The sequence below is a fragment of the Peromyscus californicus genome, unplaced genomic scaffold (genome assembly GCF_007827085.1).
Source record: "Peromyscus californicus insignis strain IS unplaced genomic scaffold, ASM782708v3 Scaffold_4__1_contigs__length_199733344, whole genome shotgun sequence".
Classification (NCBI taxonomy): domain Eukaryota; kingdom Metazoa; phylum Chordata; class Mammalia; order Rodentia; family Cricetidae; genus Peromyscus; species Peromyscus californicus.
This window is the reverse complement of record NW_026294562.1, coordinates 194,181,448-194,203,381: the sequence shown is the minus strand read 5'-3', so window position 1 is coordinate 194,203,381 and position 21,934 is coordinate 194,181,448. Positions and strand designations below refer to the sequence as shown.

General features: G+C 36.6%; 1 protein-coding gene across 1 annotated transcript in view; it reads left to right on the top strand.

Annotated features, from left to right (window-relative positions):
- The window catches only part of LOC128124283 (vomeronasal type-2 receptor 116-like), a 61,759-nt gene that overhangs the window by 10,362 nt on the left and 29,463 nt on the right, over nt 1-21,934 (top strand). Inside the window, exons 5-6 of the mRNA XM_052760446.1 lie at nt 1,882-2,291; nt 21,797-21,858. Of these exons, the coding sequence (XP_052616406.1) occupies nt 1,882-2,291; nt 21,797-21,858 (472 nt within the window). The remainder of the gene's footprint in view (nt 1-1,881; nt 2,292-21,796; nt 21,859-21,934) is intronic.

Below are 21,934 nucleotides of genomic sequence, written 5' to 3'. Positions count from 1 at the left end.
GTATTTTGATCATAATCATACCCCCCAAATCTTCCACTTTCCTACCTAACTTCTTTTGCCTCTTGTTAAGAAAATTAAGAAAAACTCATTGAATTCAGTTTCTGCTACCCAATTACTCTTTGGAGTGGAGTCCCTGATGGAATATGGAATAATTCCTACAGCCACATTCCTAAAGTTTAAAGTGCCTTCCCCTTGTTTTAGCTATGAGGTCAAATAGCTTCTCAGTGAAGTGTAGTACTTTATGCCAACTCTCCATACATAAAGATATTTGGTCTGCCCTGAGCTTCACATGTTATACACATGATATTAAACCTCGAATTTATATATTCAACTGTCCAGCTGTGTCTGAAAGTTTCTATTCCCTTGAAGTATTTCAGGACCTCTGACTTTTACATTCTTTCTTCAACTTCTTTCATGGATTTCTCACATTGAGATGTAAAGGACTGGGCCCTCAAGCTGCTATTCAAAAGAAACACACTTTTACTGAATATGCATGCACATATTCACACACACACACACACACACACACACACACACACACACAAACACACACACACAATAGTTTTTATTACATGTATCATGTGCTTTTTGTAAGTAATGGAGTTATACATGTGAGTTCCATTAAAACTTAGAAAACAGAAACAAAATGAACACCTCCATATAAAAGAGAAGGAAATAACAGAGCCTGAGGTTATACCTTGAAAGAAGGTCCTGAGAACAGATATAACAATGTATTACAATAGCTGAAGGAAACATTATTTACAAGGTATATAGAAATAAGTTTTATTCTACTATAGTGAATTCAATAATATGTTAAAAAATTTTGCCAACAAAATAAAATGAAAAATCTGTTGATGAGTTTCTTTTTAAAATCATACAAAAATGACAGTGGAAATCTGGCGTGCATAAATTACTGTTCTTGTACTTCAAATACAAGATGAATTTTATGAATTTTCAAGAGCAGAATATTATAACACTGTTTTATTTCATACCCTAAAACTGTCTCAATAGTTCTAACCTTTCCCCAGTTTGAATGACGACTCTTCACTATTGCACTAGTCAAGCCTGTTACAATGTAGTAATGCCTATTCACTGAAGCTTCCACAGAGAAGAGTCAATATTAGAAAACAGGAAGCAATTTATAATGATAAGAAAATTGAGACCCTATTTTTAAGAAGAGTATTTTAAGAAAATAATTTCAAGAGCACAATTCCTCTTTTGCACTATTCAAATTAATAATGTGGTATGACTTATGATGTGGTTTCAGAAATAAAGTATGGTTATGTATTTTAATTCAGTATTCTAATAACTTCCAAAAGAGATACACCAATAGCACAAGAGGCTTGAAGGTGTATAAGAGAGAAAAGTGTAAGGTGTACTTAATTTACATCACTATAAAGAAGATGGGTTGTATGAGAAGCTACTAGTAATTGATAACTACTACCAAAAGAGGAACACCACTTTTCTTTAAGGTTGTGGACTCTGAAATGTTGCCCATATTCCAGTTGTTGCCTCCATAATATGTAAATACTAGCATCACTGAATAGACTCAGTGAGTATTAAAATGTAAAAAGAAGAGACAAGAGAGCACATTAATTTGGGAAGTAAAAGTGGGAAAAGTAGAGGAATGGAGCAAGAGGAAAGAGGGCTGAGTTAGATCAACACACTTTATAAGTTCACAAAAATAATAACTAAAATAACAGATAAGGAAGTTGGGTGGTATAAATATGAAAATGTTCACTACAGAGTTTGAGTTTCTTTGTCCCTGAGAAAAAAGGAAAGTGATGTACATAGCAGTTCTGTCCAAAAGTATAGAAAAATAGCTTAGGATATAAGGGATAACTTCATCTTGGATTCAATCTCACCTTCATTTCTGATCAGGTATGGAAAAGTACATCAAGTGTCCAGAGAGTCATTATGCAAACTCAGAGAAGAAACACTGCCTCCAGAAAGCTGTGAGTTTTCTTAACCATGAGGACCCCTTGGGGATGTCTCTCACAACCATAGCTCTGTGCTTCTCTGTACTCACAACTGTGGTTCTTGGACTCTTTGTGAAGCACAGAGACACTCCAATTGTCAAAGCTAATAATAGGACCCTTAGTTACACATTGCTTATCACATTCACTGTCTGTTTCCTATGTGCCTTGCTCTTCATTGGCCATCCCAACAATGTAATCTGTATCCTGCAGCAGATCATATTTGGAGATGCTTTCACTGTGGCTCTTGCCACTGTGTTGGCCAAAGCTATCACTGTGGTTATTGCCTTCAAGGTTACTTTTCCAGGGAGAGTGGTGAGGTGGTTAATAATATCAAAGGCTCCGAACTTCATCATCCCCATATGTACTCTGATCCACCTTGTCTTCTGTGGAATCTGGGTAGGGACTTCTCCTCCCTTCCTTGACCAAGATGTTCATGCTGAACATGGACATATCATCCTTGTGTGTAACAAAGGCTCAGATTTTGCCTTCCATGGTATACTGGGATATCTCTGCTCCTTGGCAATTAATTGGGAGTTTTACAATGGCTTTCATGTCATGGAATCTGCCTGACACATTCAATGAAGCCAAGTTCCTGTCATTAGCATGCTGGTGTTCTTCTGTGTGTGGATCACATTCCTCCCTGTCTACCACAGCACCAAGGGGAAGGTCATGGTGGCTATGGAAGTCTTCTCTATCTTGGCTTTTAGTGCAGCCCTACTTAGCTTCATTTTTGTCCCTAAGTGCTATATTATCTTAATAAGGCCAGATAAGAACTCAGTTCATCATATCAGGAAAAGGCCACATTCAGAAGGAATAACCCTCTCAAAACCTAGTTCAAAACTCAACATAGTTCTCATATTAAGACATAAATTTCAAAGATGAAGTCCAGCTGATCTCTACTGAAAATACGTATTATGCAATTAGAGTATGTGTTTGATTCTTTGTGCTTTTACATGGTCATCTGCTTACAGGAAAATTTCTGTCTACAGTCATCCAATTGTACTAGAGCCTCTTTATACTTGAGCTATTGGAGTTATCCATACTTGAAATCCAGGTTGTATTTTCATAAGAGCAGGACCTCAGTATGTATCTGGGCTTCTCTGAAACCTTCTGTGAAATCATGATATTTTGAACGCATAGGGATCCACCTATATCTGCCTCTGCTCTTCTGAGATGGACATCCTTACGCCACCTCTTCTGGGATTAAAGATGGCCAGTCCCACCACCCCACCATATTCTTCTGTAATATAGCCTGCTAAGATTCATATTATTGATTTAAATTGCTTGAAAGCATCAAGTATATTCTCTTTTCCAATTGTACTCATCACATGTTGTTTTAAATTTTGAAAGTGTTTCCTAGTAAAATTTTATCTTGTCTTTCAATAACTGTGGTAAAATATATAGATCAAAATTTTATTTTACATTCAACTTTTAATATACCAGATTTGTACAAGAACATCCATCTTCAATAAAGTATCATGCTTTCATTCATGTTTATGTAATTATACTGAAGAATATGGGATTTTCAAAATGTAAATGTAATCTTCTTAAACATAATATTTCATCAGTCATTGAATAATATGTTACATGCTAAGTTATAATGAAGACTTACAAAGAATTATATTTTATTACCCAATGTCAAATGTCAGTCAATCAGAACAAGTAACTAGTTCTAACTACATGAATGCCTTATTTGTCCTCTGATGACATATGTTACATTTCCACCTGTTTTAAGTCTATCTGACTACCACCAGTTCCCTTTTAATCTAGGCATTTTCACATCATTTATCTAAATGCTGCTTCCAATTAACTGCTTCTCCTTGAATTAGTATATACTCTTCATTTAAAATCGTGAGTAGGTTATAGCCTGCCACTTTATTATTACACATTTCTGCAGAATTCATCGCCATTTCATACAAATACATTCAATACATGAAGTAAAATATTTTCTCTTTCCACATCATTAACTAAAAGCAAAATTGTATAACATTGTTAGACTTTTTCTACTGTGAGTTTTGTCCTAGCTGTGGTGACTCTTTTGCTCTTATGTCTATATACTAGGCTAGGAGGTTTCACAAATGCTATTGTTAGCTATACTTGAACATATTTACTGCTTGTCAAGAGGGAAACCTACCCTAGTTATGGAAACCAGAACATCAACCAAGAACTAGTGAAGTCTTGGATCTCAGAGGAGAAGCTATAACTGCCACTTTACTAAAATAGCATAGTCCCTAAACATTCTAAATATTTGTTCTCATACATACAATTAAGTCTATTCTTCAGATCTCTTTAAGGATATGTCATATTGAAACAGATGCATACAATTATACAAGGCCACAAGCAATCAAATTGAATAATTGTGGATCCCAGTTCCAATTGCTACATTTACAGTAAATGCTCCCCTAAGGTTCAGGTTTCATTGATGAAGATGGGACAGAATGAATCTAAGTGCCTGAGAACCTGCGAGTTTGCTGTGAGATTATGTCTCTTAGGAATGTTATACATTACCCATAGAGACATATAATGTCTGATCAAAATGACTTCATAAATATGAGCTGAACTAAGAACACAACAATAGGCATACAGATGTGAATGGCAAACCTCATTAGACCTCAACCACACTAAGATTACAGGGAACAAAGTAAAGCTGACAGAGGAAGAAAAAGTATTCCATGAGACAAAGCACACTAAATAATTTGTAAGACAAAATAGTATTCATATACAATTTAGAATTATATATTTATATGTATTCATATACATGAATCATATAATACATAATTTATATATTATAATGGAAACTATATGTAGAGATTATATATTATATAAGGTATATATCATATATAGGAATTATACATACATTTATATTCCTAATATTTACTCACAGATATTTCAATATATATATGTAGTAACAACTTAAAAAATGTATCCATGATTTTGTAATCAAGAAAGAATAGGTATTCAGGATCATTTAGTCAGAGAGAAGTGAAGAGAAAATGATGTAATTTCACTATAATATGAAAAATAACAATGCAGTTCTATTAACTGGTATTTAAAGTGGATTTATATCTTCTATATATTTTTTAATGTTGTTCTTTATATTCCCTTGCTAAGTAATTAAATATGTTGTGAAATTAATTATCCTTCAATTCACATCAAACTCTTTCTTAAAGAGTTGTCCTCTACAGCTGTGGATTCTGCATGGAACCAGAGTAGACCTTCTACATATGGGAGATGATTGTGTAGCTGGATCTGTTTGAGGGACCCTGTGTGATCAGGATCTATACCTGTTGCAGGAACTGGCTTTCTGGATCCCATTACCTGTGGTGGGACACCCTGCTCACCCTTGATGTGGCCAGGAATGGCATGGTCCTGCCTTATCCAAATGTACCAGACTTAGCTGTCCTCCCATGGGAGAACTTACATTGTTGGAGGATAGGATGAACTTACCCTGTTGGAGGTGGGTTGGGGAGGGGGGAAGGCAGGGGCAGAGAAGGAGGAGGAAAGAGAGGGGTCTGTGGTTGGTATGTAAAATGAATAAAAAAAGAGAGTACACCAAATATGCTTGCCAAGGGAACATGTGTTAAGGCTAGCCCCCTCCAAAAAATAAAGATGCTTGAGCAAAGGTGAATCTGGACAATAAATTCAATAGAGAGTAAAAAAAGTTGTCCTCTAATAAAAACAATGGAATAAATTAATTTATACTTGAATGACAATGAATTCATGGAGATAATTCTTCTTACTCTCAGCTTTAATCTAATAGTAAAAAAATGAGACTAAAATTTCGCACAGTATAGATATTTTTGTTTTAGAAACATGTTGAAAATAATAATTTATTCATTTTAACTATGGGACAGGAGAGCCTAACATTCTATTAACATCCTGTACAGACCAACAAATCGAGTAAAAAACAAGGTGCATTTTTCTGATGCTTCCAAGATACACACTTCACAATCAAGGTCAGTCATTGCATACTTAAAAAAGATTATAAAATATTACTAGGAAATGAATCTAAGATGAAAGCAGGCATAGCTATTTTTATATTATATAATGAAATAAAGTTCAAACCCAAACTAAACAGAATAGGTTGAGAAGGATATTACATAGTAATCAAAGGGAAAATATAGTGAAAACATACAACAATTCTAAGCATTGCAACAAATGCCAGGCACAAAAGTTTGTAAAAGGAACAGTACTGCTGCTAAAATCACATATTGATCAAAACCCAGTGATACTAGGTGACTTCGGTACCCTAATCACACAAATAGGCTGGTCTTCCAGACATAATCTAAACAAAGAAACACTGGAGTTAGATAACATCATGAATCAAATAGACATGACAGACACCTATGGAATATAACAACCAAACACTAAAGAATAATTCTTTATTCCAAGAATTCACAAAGCTTCCTCCAAAATTGACCACAAATAAGGAATAAACAAGTCTCCACAGTTACAAGAAAACTGAAATAATACCGTAGACTATATCCTACCACTATGAATTAAAGCTGGATATCAACAATATCAATAGGAAATATACAAACTCCTGGAAGCTGAACAACTCACTACTGAAGGAACAGTGGGTCAAAACAGAAACCAAGAATGAAAATGAAAACACAGCATATCCAATGTATGAGACACAATGAAGGCAGTTTCAAGAGGCAAGTTCAAAGCACTGAATGCCTAAATAAAAACACTGGAGTGATTTCTTATTAATAACTTCATTACAAACTTGAATTCTCTAGAAAAACAATATTTGAAAATGGTAGATAAAAAGAAATAAGAGGGCTAGAAATCATGGCTATAAAAATCAAGGATGAAATCAATGAGATAGAAACAAACAACAATAGCATAAACCAAATGAAGAATAAAAAAATGAAAGGTTGTTTCCTCAAAGAAATTAAGAAATGACAAAGCCTTAGCCAAATTAGTCAACAAAATGAGAGAGAATATCTAAATTAATGAAGCTAGATATGAAAGAGATGACTTTACAACAGATCCTGAGGAAACTGAGAGAAACACAAGGAAATTCTTGTTGGAGACACACTGACTCCAGCTTGTGGCCTGATTCCATCTTGACTTAAGATCAGAGAGTTCAAGCTTGTCTTTGCTCCTCAAGGCTGAATAACAGGATGTTTGGACAAAGGTGTGGTTACTAGATGTTTTGATGATTAAGAAGGTGTTTATGCTTGTTTGTTCCTTGAACCATGGTGAGAAAGATGGCCTTTTGCACCCTTTGCTTTGGGTATAAAAAGGCTATGAGAAATAAATTTGGGGCTGCTGTAGTATTCACTGAGAGCCCTCCTGATTCTGTCTTCTGTCTCTTGTCTTTTCCTCTCTTAATCCTCACTCCCCTAGTCAGGTACCATTAGACAAGTTGGCTGGTCCTGACATGTGGAGCCCAAACATGGAACCTGAAAACAGGTGGGTTCGTGAAGGACACTCAGGTGAATGGAGAACTCAGGTATTATTAAAGTGTAAGTGCAATGAGTAATTCGGGAATAAAATTGTAAATATGAGACAGGGTAATAGTAGACATCTGTTTATACGTTTGCTTTAAGATATTTTAAAAGCCAGAGGAGCTAAAAAGTAAGGCAGCAGCAAATACAGAAAATTTTAGAGGTTGTAAAGCAGGAGTGCCCTTGGGTTCCCAAGCATGGGACCTTGGACTCAGACACATGGGAGAGAATTGGAGTGAAAATCCAACAGCATTATGATGAGCATGGGCCTAGAGAGGTACCAGTGAATGCTTTTATTCCATGGGGACTTATCAGCGACAATTTGGATTGTGCTATAAACAGCAGAATGTATTTCCCCCTGAAATGGTTAAAAGTGAAACCAAACATTCAATGTCGCCAGAGGAGCCACTAGACAAGACTCCTTTACAAAATTGTTTGATGATGATCAGTTCAATCCTGGTGATGAAGTTGAGCTTAAGGAAGAAGCCAGTAAATAGCATAATCGGAGTTTGCAACTGCTCTGCTTCTGACCATGAATATTAAGAATATTGTCTCTGCAGGTCTCCTCTGCTTGGAAGAGCACTCCTCTTTCTACAGTAGGGGCTGGATTAGATCTACCTGGGGGCCCGTCTACTAGGGTAGAAAATTTGCCTATGATTGCTATGGTGCAAAGTCCTCCAGGAACACGTCAAACCCTCACCCTTAGTCATGCATCTCCCCTGCAAGCTAGTGTTAGAGAAGCAGCTAGCAGAGGGGAGGATGTACAAGAATTTTAAATGTTACCGGGGATCAATAGCAGCTTTGCCTCACAGAGATTGGAAACAGATGGTCAAAGCTTGCCTGTCAGGAGAGGATTACCTGTTGTTGATTCAAGAGAGGGAAGCTTTAGGTTAATAAATGTAAATCAAAGAAGGATACCAAGAGGAATCAACTGTGTTATATAAATGATATTTTGCTTACCCATAAAAATGAAGGAGTTTTGCTTGCCACATCTGTACAGCTTCAGCAGTGTCTTGTTCATGCAGGGTTGTCAATTGCCCCAGGAAAGTGGAAAGACAGCTGCCTTTTCAGTATTTGGGACATTTATTGTATTCTAAAGAAATTAAACCTCAGAAAATAAAATGAGGAAACATAGCTTGCAAACTTTGAATGGTTTTAAAAAATTATTTGGGATATTCAATGGCTATGGCCCTATTTAAAGTTGTCTGTGGGAGATCTGGAGTCCTTCAGTGAGATTCTTACAGGAAATAGTGATCCTAGTTTTCCTAGTTATCTTACAGAAGTTGCTGGACAAGTACTGGCTCAGGTGGAGCATGCCATTCAACATCAGCAAGTATGCTATGTGGACTATGCAAAACCATGGGGAATCTATGTGCTTCCTACATGACGTACTCCAACAGCTGTGTTATTGCAAAAAGGGTCATTCTTGTGTTTGAATCTATCTGTTTCAGGAGCCTGAGTGTTGAACTCTTATTATGAAGCAGCAGCTTGTTTAACACAGAAAACCTGGATAGATTCTAAGTGATATTTTGGTAGAGAACTAAGTGTGATCAACATTCCTTTTACTAAACAACAAGCTGATTGTTTATTTTAATATAATGATTTATGGGCAATTTGTTTTGCTCAGTTTTGGGGCCAAATTGATAATCATTTCCCCGCTGATTGATTGTTTCAATTTACCCAAATGCATTCATTTATGTTTCCTAAAGTTGTGATAAAGGATCCCATAAAAGATGCTATGCTGGTTTTTACTGATGGTTCCTTCAATGGAAGAGTTGCTTATCTCATTAATGGTAAAGGTTATGTAGTACAAAGAGCTCCAGCTTCAGCTCAGTTAGTAGAATTTTGAGCTGTGCCTATGGTTTTCCAAGTTACTTTGTAAATAGCTCATTTAATTTGTATACTGATAGTCATTATATTTTAGAGGCCTTCAATTTACAGAGACTGTTTCCTGCATTGGGATTACTAATGGTAAGGTTAGGATGTTATTTCAGCAAATTCAAGATGCCATTTATCAAATAAAGTTGTCATGCTTTGTGGTTCATATTACGGTCGTTGCAATCTTCTTGCCCCTCTAGCTAATGATAATACATCAGCTAATAAATTAACACAGATGGTCACCTTGTCCCAGGTAGAAATGGCTCAACAGTCACATGCTCTTCATTATCAGAATAGCAGAAGTTTAAGAAAACAATTTGGCCTTACCAGGGAAGTTGCTAGTCAGATTGTTAAGCAATGTGATGTGTGTCATCAGTATTATCCTGTGCCTTCCTTAAGGGTGTCTTTGATACTGTCTTTCCAATCATTTATGGCAAATGGATGTTACTCATGTTGCAGAATGTGGCAAATGAAAATATGTGCATTTGACAGTCAATACCTATTCAGGGTTTTATGATGGCTATTGGGCAAATTGGGGAAGCTACCAAGCATAGGATAGCTCATTGCTTAAAATGTGTTTCATATATGGGGATTCCTAAAATTATAAAGACGGATAATGTTTTGGGTTAAATTAGTAAAGAATTTCAGCAGTTTTGTTCCCAATGGAAAACTGAGCATAAAACAGTCATTCCTTATAATCCTAAAGGACAAGGTATTGTTGAATGAGCCCATGGCAGTCTCAAGATCCATCTTCAAAAAATAAAAAGGGGGACTTATATCCTCAGTCACCATATAATGCATTCAATTACTCCATCTTTATTTTAAATATTTTGAAAACGGATGCCCATGAGCAATCTGCCACATATAGATTCTGGATTGACATCGTTTGAACAACTTTTGCTCAGGTGAAATGGAAGGATCTTTGCACTGGGTTGTGGAAGGGTCACAACCCTCTTTTAATATGGGGTCAAGGACATGTTTGCATTTTTTCACAGGAAGAAAATGAAGCTCGATGACTGCCTCAGCATTTGGTGTGGTGTACAGAAGAGAGGAATGCCAGTCCAGATGATCTTGTCGTTGCTGTTGCTCTCCCAGAGGGGTTGGAGTGAGATTTACTGAACCCATGTTCCTGATCCTCCAATATTTCATCCTCTAGTCTGGAAAAGAAAGGAGATTATGGTTATGGTTAATGAATCTCAGCTTCTTGACAGACATGCTACACAAATTTCCAGACCACTGTTGAGTTTTAATTATTCTAGATCCAGCTGAGAAAGTCTATCCATTTTTCCAAAATAAAACTGTGACTGGGTGTTTGGCCATTTATCCACACTATATCTTGGGACAAGGAGGTCACTTTGCCGGTATAGTGTTCATCTTTTGTTGATGAAAGGAAATAGAAGGCCTGAAAACAAGTGCCTCAGAGATTTCCCTCTGTGGGAAAGAGACTGGTTGGAGCAATCCAACACTATTATGAAGGCAATGTGTGGCTGAAGACTCTCTTTAAAATAGTATCACTGGATTTCAGAGATATGTTCTAGACTGGTCAGGAAACCAAATTAGAAGATACTGAAGAGGCCCTCCAAAATGATGAGAAAGAGCTGGATTAAAGTTTTGCTACTGGTATTTGATACTCAGGAAGTGTATTAGCTTCCAAAGTTATCTTTGGAAGCCAGAGGCAGTGATGCATTGGATTTAGAAGAGGGATAATAAAAACGTTCAGAATTATGGAGATGCTCCTGCCACACCAACAACAAAAAGATACATTTTCTTGTCTCTTGAACAGATCAGTATTAGCTTGTATTAATGCACCCTCTTTTTAGTGTAAGTTATGAGAATTGTAATTAACCAATTGTGTGTCCATTTTTAATAATCACACTAGAGTTATTGTGTTAATCCATTATTCTTTGTAACTTCTTTTCACAATGAAAGTGTTACTGGGTGGAAAACGTTTAGAGTTCCCCTTAGGAATATGGTGTGATGCTATTGAGTCCTTAGATTTGATGTGGTTAAAAAGGCAATATTGGATTTTGATGCAGCTAAAACTGCTAAAGACATCCTTGACCAATTTAAAAAGGTCATTCCACCTTGGTCGTCCTTTACTCCCTTATTACAGTGTATTGCAGCCATAAGAACATGTGTATTGCTAGATATTATTTTCTTGCCTATTATCATCAAGTTATTTGTGAACTCTTGGTGGAAAGTTGGTTCAGAGCTACATGGAGTTAAGCTCTGCAACATCCCTTGAAATTTTCCAGAGGCTGGTAGTTAAAGACAGATGAGTCCTTTTTACCATTTTTCTATCTAAGCAGTGAGTGAATGATGTGATTCATGAGACTAAGATGGATAAGACTGGTTAGTTGAAAAAGGCAACCTAATACAGGGACAGTCATCTGAGACATTCGGGGCATCCTTAGAAAATAAAGAGGGGAATTGTGAGATCCCACAAGGACTCCAGCTTATGGTTTGATTCCATCTTGATTTAAGGTCAGAGAGTTCAAATTTGGCTTTGCTACTCAAGGCTGAATAATAGGATGTTTGGCCAAAGGACTGGTCTTGGCCAAGTAACAGGGTGTTAGGTCAAAGGTGTGGTTACTAAATGTTTTGATAATTAAGGAGTTGTTTATGTTTGTTTGTTCCTTGAACCATGATAAGAAGGTCTTTTGTGCCCCCCAGCCTTGTTTTGGGTATAAAAAGGCTATGAGAAATAAATTTAAGGCTGCTGCAGTATTCACTGTGAGCCATCCTGATTCTATCTTCTATCTTTTGTCTGTTTCTTTCTTAATCCTCTCTCCCCTATTCAGGTACTCTTGCACAGGTCAGCTGGTCCCTACAGCATGCTCCACATAGGTGCATAGTTGCAGTCTTCACAGGTAAGTTGATAATTGGGGGAAAACACATGGAATCACACAGCCATATGTCAGGTATTGGCTGCCTCCCTATAGCACATGTCCCAGATAAAGAGACTTTGGAAGTGGGATCAGTAACTCAGAAAAGATCTAGTGTTGTGTGTTTCATATTGCATTGTGCAAGTAGAGTTTGTAGCTGGAAGTTTCTCTCATCATGTCTGGCCCTGCAGTTGGGATGAATTTCTCCCACCCATGGTCCTGCAGCCACTTATAAAGTAGTCAGCCTGGCTTATTTTAATTACTATTTTAGGGCCCATGCCTTTAGCTTATAGTAGCTAGCTCTTTCAACTTAACTCAACCCATTCCTATTTATCTGTATGTTGCTGCATGGCTTTGTGGAATTACTTATTATCTTACATCTTGCTTTTCCTGGCAGCAGCTCACAGCATCTGCCCTGACCTGACTTTTCTTCTCTATCTCACTTGGATTTCCCACCGGTTCCATTCTGCCCTGCCATAGGTCAATGCAGATTTATTTATTAACAAATGGGAGCAACAAAAATTCACAGCATATAGAAAGACATCTCACAGCACTTCCCCTTTTCTGTCTAAACAAGAAGGAGAGTTTTAACTTTAACAGTAAAGTTTTATATAACATAAGTTATCAAGTAAGAGTTATAATATCTAATATATTTGTATTTGGTAAAATAAATAAAATATACTATCACCTATCCTATATTTGTGAATCTAAAGTTTTATGTCTTATTTACCTTTTACCATAACAGAGGAAAAACTATAATTATAACTATCTAGTCCAACTCCATCAAAGACCCCAGAAAGATATAATATTACCTAAGTAAACATGCAGTGCATTGTAAGCAACTTCCAAAATTCTAGAAATGACAAATTCTGGCTGCCTGGAAAGTCATCCAAAGTTCCTCCTTAGTGTTGGGGTGTCTATCTTCAGCCTATAGGCCTATAGTTTCTCAGTCACTTCTTCCTGATTCCTGAACAAGGTCTGGCAGTCTCCTCTGCAAAGCAAGAACCTGGAGGACCACCTTGCCTGTTTTTACAAAATTTAGTGTTCATTTTCCTATTGGTCCTGAATGTCCAGTTATACAACATACTGTCAAGCAGTCCAGGCAAGAACATTTGTTTGTTTGTTTGTTTGTTTTCCCAAATGGCTAACTTTTGACGTAAAGAAAGTAAGCTTCATGTGGAGATGCTTCAATACCCATCATCTTCTCTGAAGTAGATTGGTACTGCCAGGAGCAGACATGTCTCAATATCCAGAAAAGTCTAAGCTCTTAAAACACTTCAAATGCCACATTTGGTCGGTCCCTCTGAAGTGTTTGAAGATTACCTACCCACTTGAAATGTATCTTTGTATATCTTAAAAAAAGCTAAACTAACGACTATAAATTTCACTATTAGCTGGGTGGTGGTGGTGCATGCCTTTAATCCTAGCCCTCTGGAGGCAGAGCCAGGTGAAACTCTGTGAGTTTGAGGTTAGCCTGGTCTATCGATTGAGATCAAGAGCAGGCACCAAAACTATAAATAGAAAACCATCTTGAAAAAACAAAACAAATTGACTATTAATTTGTATTTCTTAACAGTATATTACATTTTTTAAATGAGATGCATAAACATAATACCTTCAATAGGAATAAATATATATATATATATATATATATATATATATATACAGTGTAACAAAACTAACTTTAAATTTGTATCAATAAAACATAATCCATAGCAATGTAAAACATTTCAAACAAGTTGTTACTCATTAAAGGTAGATTCAATAATCTACCCTTTTATCCTGTCATATCTATACCCCTTTTCTTTTTAGAAAGAGATTAAATTTATAATCAACCACTTTTAAATAAAAATAAACATTTATAAACAATATTTGGAAATTTGGGCATAGCTTCTAATACTACTTCCTGTTGGTTGGGGGTTCTGGCAATCTTATGGGGTTCCTGAGAAAATTAAGAGTTATAGTTAAAATATGGCTGTAGTAGTGTTTAAGGCTTTATTGACCTTTCAGGGGTCTTGGTTGATCAAAACATATTAGCCTAGAAGCAATCCACAGGTTCTAATCTTCTGTGGAAACAAAAACAGAACCTCTTTTCCAAATCTACATATTCCTAGACACAAATTTTAAAGTCAAGATACCTTTAAAATATAAATATTGGTTTAACTGAGTAGCCTTTATAATCAAATGTCTCTCTCCAGTTAAAAATCCCAAATACATCACAATCCAGACTGGCTGTGTAATTTCCATCTTTGTGTGACTTAATTTTTTTATATTACTTTATTCTCCTTTTCAGAGAATATATATATATATATATATATATATATATATATATATATATATATATATATATCATACATATTATGACTGTCTATACCTTCTGTCCATTGTTTTAAACTGCAGTGTGGCTAGGACCAAAGCAGCAGACTTGGGTGCTGACTCCACTCCTCTTGACTTCTTAACATGGTGGAGCTATGTTTACCACCAACTCTAGGAAGCAGTGGGTCTATGCCTCCATCAAGCAATGTGTAGCCGAGAAACCTCTTTTTTTGTCTGTACTAGCAAAAGCTAAATCCACCACGCAGTGCACTGCAAGGCTTGGAGACATCTCTGTGTACTGTGGTGGGAATCTGCCATGCTGTAGGTCAAGCCCACATGCCCTGAACACACCATACTGTAGCTCAAGCCTCCATGCTGAGGCATCTTTGTATTATGGCTTGCCTGAGAGACACAACTAGGAAGCTGCTCTTCGTTCCACTTTAGAAAACTTCTTTAAAGCTTTCTCAGGTTTTGGGTAGAAATTCTTGCTAAAAGTTTGGGGATCAAATGTGGCCAGACGTTTCTCTGATCCTTCCCAGTCCTAATGTGGGGATGAATCTATCCTACCCATGGTCCCACAGTCACTTATAAAATAATCATTCAGAGGCTTTTATTAATTACAAACTGTATGGCTTATGGCTTTAGCTTATATTAGCTAGCTCTTTCAACTTAACTCAACCCATTCCTATTTATCTATGTGTTGCCACATGGCTTTGGGACACTACCTGTTCTCTCATGTGTTGATTCTCTTGGCAGTGGCTCACAGCACCTGCCCTCCCCCTGCTTTTCTTCTCTGTCTCTCTTGGATTTCACACCTGGCTCCATTCTGCCCTGCTATAGGCCAATGCAACTTTATTTATTAACCAATGGGAGAAACACTTATTCACAGCATACAGAAAGATAGCCCACAATGAAATTTCATAAAGGAAATCCTGTGTCAAGAGTGTGGGTCAGTGGCCCTATCAAAATGGGAGTGTGGATTGAACCTGTGTGTATGTCAAAATTGTAAAGGAAGGAGAGACACCACTGAGGAATAGGGGTAGTCAGCAAAGATACATGTGGTTCTGGACATTTAATACTGCTGAATTCTGCAAATATTTAATATGTTCTATAGTGACAGGACTTATGGGGTAAAGAAAACAGTGGTTTAACATGAACTCCCAATATCCTAAAAGAATTTAATCTTTCAATTATGAAGAGTGTGAATGAGCAGAACAAAGGAGGATGAATGCAATTAATAATCAATTTTTTTTAACTGAACCATGATTACGTATGTATTTTGCTGAACTTAGTCCTCATGCAAACTTGGTTGTGATAGATGTATTACTGAATGTGAATGTACAGATTAGAATGCAAAATTCACATAGCCCAAAGCTTCCCATTGTACCCTTATTAAATGCATTATTTGCTAATTAAATGTTCTAAATTATGCAATAGAAAAGTAAAACAAAATAAAGTACACTTGGAAACTCAATATTATGTTAATAATCTGCTATTGGACTAGCATTATAAGAATCATGAAATATATTAATATTGGTATTTGTAGTGTATATGATTGTTTTGTACTTGGAATAAAAGCTAGCATTAATTTATAAGATTAATGAAATTTTTCCCAGAATGACTGTCCATATATTAATGGAAAGATGTCTTTACATAAATTTAAGTAAAACAGAATAAATTGAGAAAATATTTGAATCTCTTCAACAAATGTGTATAATGTGGAGTCCCTTGGGTCATTTTCTCTATAAATGTAGGTAAGGAGAGTTAAGGAAATTCTGTCCATCTGATGCCAGCTGTTAGAGGTGTGCCCTGCAGTGAGTTTTCATAATATTGAAATCACATGGAAAAAAAAGCATCATGGTGCAACACAAACATTAAATATGAACACTTTTTTAACCTGATGTGATAGGGAAATTGAGTTTTCTCCTATATAGTGACAGTGTGTATATCAACCACTTTAGGGTAGGCCTCATGTTCAGGAGCTGTTGATCACTATATAATAAACTCCACAGTTTTGAGTGTATGATTTTATTTGGTTATAGTTTGGAGGGGTTTGTTTTCTTTGTTAGTGTTGTTTTATTTTCTTTTCTTTTTTTTTTTTGGTTTTTTTTTTTTTTTTTGGTTTTTCGAGACAGGGTTTCTCTGTGTAGCTTTGCGCCTTTCCTGGAACTCGCTTTGGAGACCAGGCTGGCCTCGAACTCACAGAGATCCGCCTGTCTCTGCCTCCCGAGTGCTGGGATTAAAGGCGTGCGCCACCACCGCCATTTTCTTCTCTTGGGTTTTGTGTGGTTTCTTTTACTGAGCTTCTGTTTTTTTTTTTTTTGAGACTGAACTTGAATTTGGAGGATAGGGAGAAGAAGAGGATCTGGAAGGACCTGAGAGAGTGGAAGAATATGAATGAAATACATTGGAATTTAAAATTATTTTACATTATAAAAAACACTAAAAACAATTAAAATAACATGCAAAATTTTCACTATGCTCAATATTACTCTTTCTTCTTTCATCTCTCTGTCTCTGTCTTTCTCTCTCTCTCTGTTTCCTTCTGTGTGTCTGTGTCTCTCTCTCCATTCATTCGCATTACATCTACTAAAAGAAATTGGTGACAAGTACTTCTTGGAAACTGCAATGCTGTTTGAGTTCTCAGACTATAAACATATTAAGTAAATTCACATCAGTAATGTTTATATCTGCAGGTCAAGCATTTTATTATTATTTTTTTTGTTTTTTGAGACAGGGTGTCTCTGTGTAGCTTTTTACCTTTCCTGGATCTCACTCTGTAGACCAGGCAGGCCTCAAACTCACAGAGATCTGGCTGCCTCGACCTCCCGAGTGCTATGATTACAAGCGTGTGCCACCACAGCCAGCAAAGCATTTTATTATTGCAGCAGAATTTTGTAAATACATCAGTGCATGAATCCAAAGAAAGAAAGGTATGTCCAGCAGAAAATAACTGTTAGGTATTTGCTTTATCTACTTCTGTCTTTATGAGAGTTTATGGGGTATGAATGATATAAAAACACACAGTACTGCTGTGGGATGGTCTGTATGTCAAGTGTGTTGCTGATTGGTCAATAAATAAATCACTGATTGGCCAGTGGCCAGGCAGGAAGTATAGGTGGGACAAGGAGGAGAATAAAGCTGGGAAGTGGAAGGCTGAGAGAGACACTGCCAGCCACCATGATGAGAAACAGCATGTGAAGATGCCGGTAAGCCACGAGCCACGTGGCAAGGTATAGATTAATGGAAATGGATTAATTTAAGCTGTAAGAACAGTTAGCAAGAAGCCTGCCACGGCCATACAGTTTGCAACCAATATAAGTCTCTGTGTTTACTTGGTCGGGTCTGAGTGGCTGTGGGACTGACGGGTGATAGAGATTTGTCCTGACTGTGGGCCAGGCAAGGAAAACTCTAGCTACACAGTACTATTTATTTCTTTGTTTTAGAAAGATTTTAGACCATCATATGAAAAAACAAATAGTAGTAGGTCTGGGGAGTAGACTAATAAGAACTTATAATAACCACTACTCACACAGTAGAGCATGAGGGTACAGAAAATGCACTGGATGTCTGGATTCTTTAAAGGAAGACAGCATAGAGAATATATACATATATGTGTATATTTATGGGATTTATGAGATAGGTTTCCATGTTGTGTTCCAGGCTGGTCAGCAACGGAAATAGATATCTCACATTGGAGTGACTGAAAATCCAGTAGTTCAATTCAAGAGTCTAGATGTCTCAGCAGTCCAAATCTGGTATTATAGCCCGTGAAGATTACTGGAGAGATACTGATTTTCATTTTGTCTTGAAATTATAAAGATTCTGGACTAATATCAGTGAACTAATTTCAAAGCAGCAGTAGAGATTGACTTGGTAGATGAGTGAGTTTCTATCTCTAAAAATGGAAGTGTTTTGTCCTATATACTTTGTGTGGTCTGTTACCAGAAAATCATAGGTCATTCTGCTTATAGTAATCTCATTAAGAAAATATGTTAAAGGCTTTCCTAATAGCTTGTTAGATTATTCCTGATGCAATACAGTCGTAAACAGAGGTTAACCAATCAAAATCCATCCTACATCAACATGACACACAATCAAATCTCTTCCTGTCATGTTTTATTCCTTATAAAAACAAGAACCCGGTCACATGTTCCAACTAATATGATACAACAATCTTAAATACAATGTCAAATTCATTATACATTTAAAAGTAGATGGTGATGTCCTTTGAGGAATACTTAGTCTTTTTTCCCCATAACTTTAGTAACCATGAATATATCAATCACTGTCTTCACCCATTGGAAATATTGAATTAAATCATAAATACTGATATATATGCTTGTTTATACACAAAAAGATGTTTTTAACAAATAAATTCTTATTTCCACAGCTGTTCATGTGATCTTAGCTTGTATTACTGAACTTATACAACTACCTCTCATTATTTATTTCCCTATACAATAGCACCTTTGAAGGTCTTGATAATTTCCCTCAATGTGTGATCTCTAAATTCATTCTGAAAATCATGGGCACTGTATCATCCTACATGGATTAGTTCTAGTTTCAGTTTCCCACTGGCGTTAATCACAGGACATAGTAATACAGACCATAGTCCTAAAGGTTCTGCAGTAATCCAGACATAATCTTCTACTCCATTGCAGAAGAACAACCAAGTTTTCCCTCACTAGTGGGGACTAATCACATCTCCTAGCACTGTTAATCCTTTAGTAACATGTTCACATCAGAGCATTGAAAGCTCAGGTTGACCAGGGTGAAATATCAGGTTCTAATTTGAAGAAATATTTACTGTGTCTCCAGTTAGTAATACTCCAGCTCCTGAAAGCACATTTCTAGGAGAGCAAAACATAAAGTCACTGCAGCAGTAAGCGATTTTTCCTGGGCCATAAGAGGTAACATTGAGGGGAAACATTCCAATTTCTACAGTAGAATTCCTTGACCCATAACTGATGGCTAAGAAAGACAGGATACAATATACTGCAACCTGATTCAAAACATATACAACCTTCTGAAAGGCAGTGTCACAGACCGTTATGCAAACACCACATAAATGGTATCTTAACTTTGAAAAGCTATGTTACCATTATACCATGCTTGTTGATAAAGGATGGTGGAGGACATATTAAACTAGTGGTTTCCATGAATATGGGTCTAATGTTGTAATCCTCTTTGTGTGAAGAGATTTCCTTTGTAAGAAGTAATGCTCCATTAGTGTCCTAGTCCCTCCACTGAAAGATGTGTCTTGTTACTGGAGATGACTGGTTTAGTCTCCATATCCTGTATTGCTAAGAGAATTGGCTAGGGTCACCCTCATCTATTCCTGGGAGTTTCCATTTCTCTAGGTTTCTAGCTCATTGAAGAAATGCCCCCAGATTCCAATTATCTCTCCAACATGGGACTGACCTAATCCCTGTGCATATATGTTACAGTGGTATAGCTTAGTCTTCTTGTGTGAATCCTAACAGTGAGATTAGGGGCTCTGACTCTGTTACCTGGTTCCTCCTTCTGATTGCCTCTTCTAGCATTGATAGAAGAGGAAGTGCCCAGTCTTACTGAAACTTTATATGCCATGGCTAACTGAGATCCAAGGGAGGCCCACATGTATCCGGAGAGAAACAAGGAAGGAGAACTGGATGGGTATGTTGGGTGAACAGGGATGAGAGGAGAACCTGTGAAGAGGGGAGGGGGAGAAACTGATTGATAAAAAACAAATAACACACACACACACACACACACACACATACACACACATACACACACAGACAATGTTGTCTAGTATACCATGCTGGTGTGAAAGATACTCATTAAGACACTCAATGTTAGTTTTGACATGTGCATTAGGCTCTGGATAAGCAAATTCGTAACAAGAATAAGTATCTAGTCCATTAAGGTGAAAGCATTTTGCTTTCTTCTTTTTAACTTTCTTCCTTTTATTAAAAACAGATTATTTTCTCATACAATATATCCTAATCAATTTTCCTTCCCTCTACTCATACCACTCCCTCCCACTCTTCCATCATATGGAGATGCACTTGATTTCTGTCTCTCATTTAAAAAGAATGAGCTTCTAAAAGGTCACAACAAAATATAAAATAAAATATAATATGCTAAAACAAAACCAACATATCATAGGATCTAAGTGACAAAGTTCAAATAATGTTGTGCATAAATAGCAATCCCTTAGAAGACATTCACACAGCATCTAGATATCCTGTTTGGTTAATTCAGTTCCTCCTGCTTTCTATGTTCCTGATGTGAAGCACAAGTGATGGAGGGATTTACTAATTTCACTACCACCTTAACTATTTGAGATGTTTCAGTTTGTCTTCTAATGCACATGACTGAAAAATAAATAATAACGTTTATTAATCCTCAGACAATTTTCTGTGGGTTTTTATTCACAGCACTCTTCCATCCTTTATTTAGGGAATTTATTCATGTGTTGGAGCATCCACTCATTACATAACATAATACAAAAGACTTTCACTGTGTTAACTTATCCTGTGAATTAGGAAATAGAATGCTGCTCATAACAGCTTCATTTGGTTTATTATGTGAAGAGTATATTTAGAGGCTATTAAATTATTGTGCTTTATAGAGAAAAGAGAAGGATTTCCTATCATCCTCATGTTCTCAGAACAGGGTAAGTAGCTGGTAAACCCACTGCACTAGGTACGGGTATTTATCAGAACAACACATCTACCCAATTATTTACTGAGGATTAACTAGGACATTAGAGGTGCAGTAGCTCAAATCATAGAATCTAAACAGGAAACTTCATGTCTCAGATAGTTGGTCCATTTGGAACTGAATAATTTAGTAAGATCAATAATTTTCTCAAAGTGAGAAATAAAGGATTTTACTGCATGTGGACATCATATTAATATGCATATATAAATGTATCATAGAAGCAAAGAATCTCTAAGACACAGACACTAAGCAAGGTAGAATCCACTGACTTCCTTGGTTTGGAAAATCATGATGTCTCAATCATTTTAATGGGTTCGGTCCATCATGGGACTTTGGTCCTTTCTCTACCCACTACACTTGGAATGTCATCCTCTGATGTAGACTGTTAAAAACAATCTCAGTTGTTTTCATATGAAAAGTTTCTTGCTTCAATCTTGTGACCAAATTATCCAAAGAGGAGTTCATCCCTGGGCTCTTACTGCCTGTTGTTTTAGCTGAAGTCATGGTGCATACAGGTGCAGAAGAAAATCTATAAACATATTTTTTCAGCTTATTTTTTACCTGAATACAGGGCCTCAGATGCATAGCCCAAGGCAAGAAAGAGTTCCAGAATTCTCAGTGGCAGTGGAAGAGGTATAAGAACGTGCTCAGAGTGTGACAGCTCTCTGTGTTACTGTGACATTCTCACCCATCAACAAGTTAGAAGCGC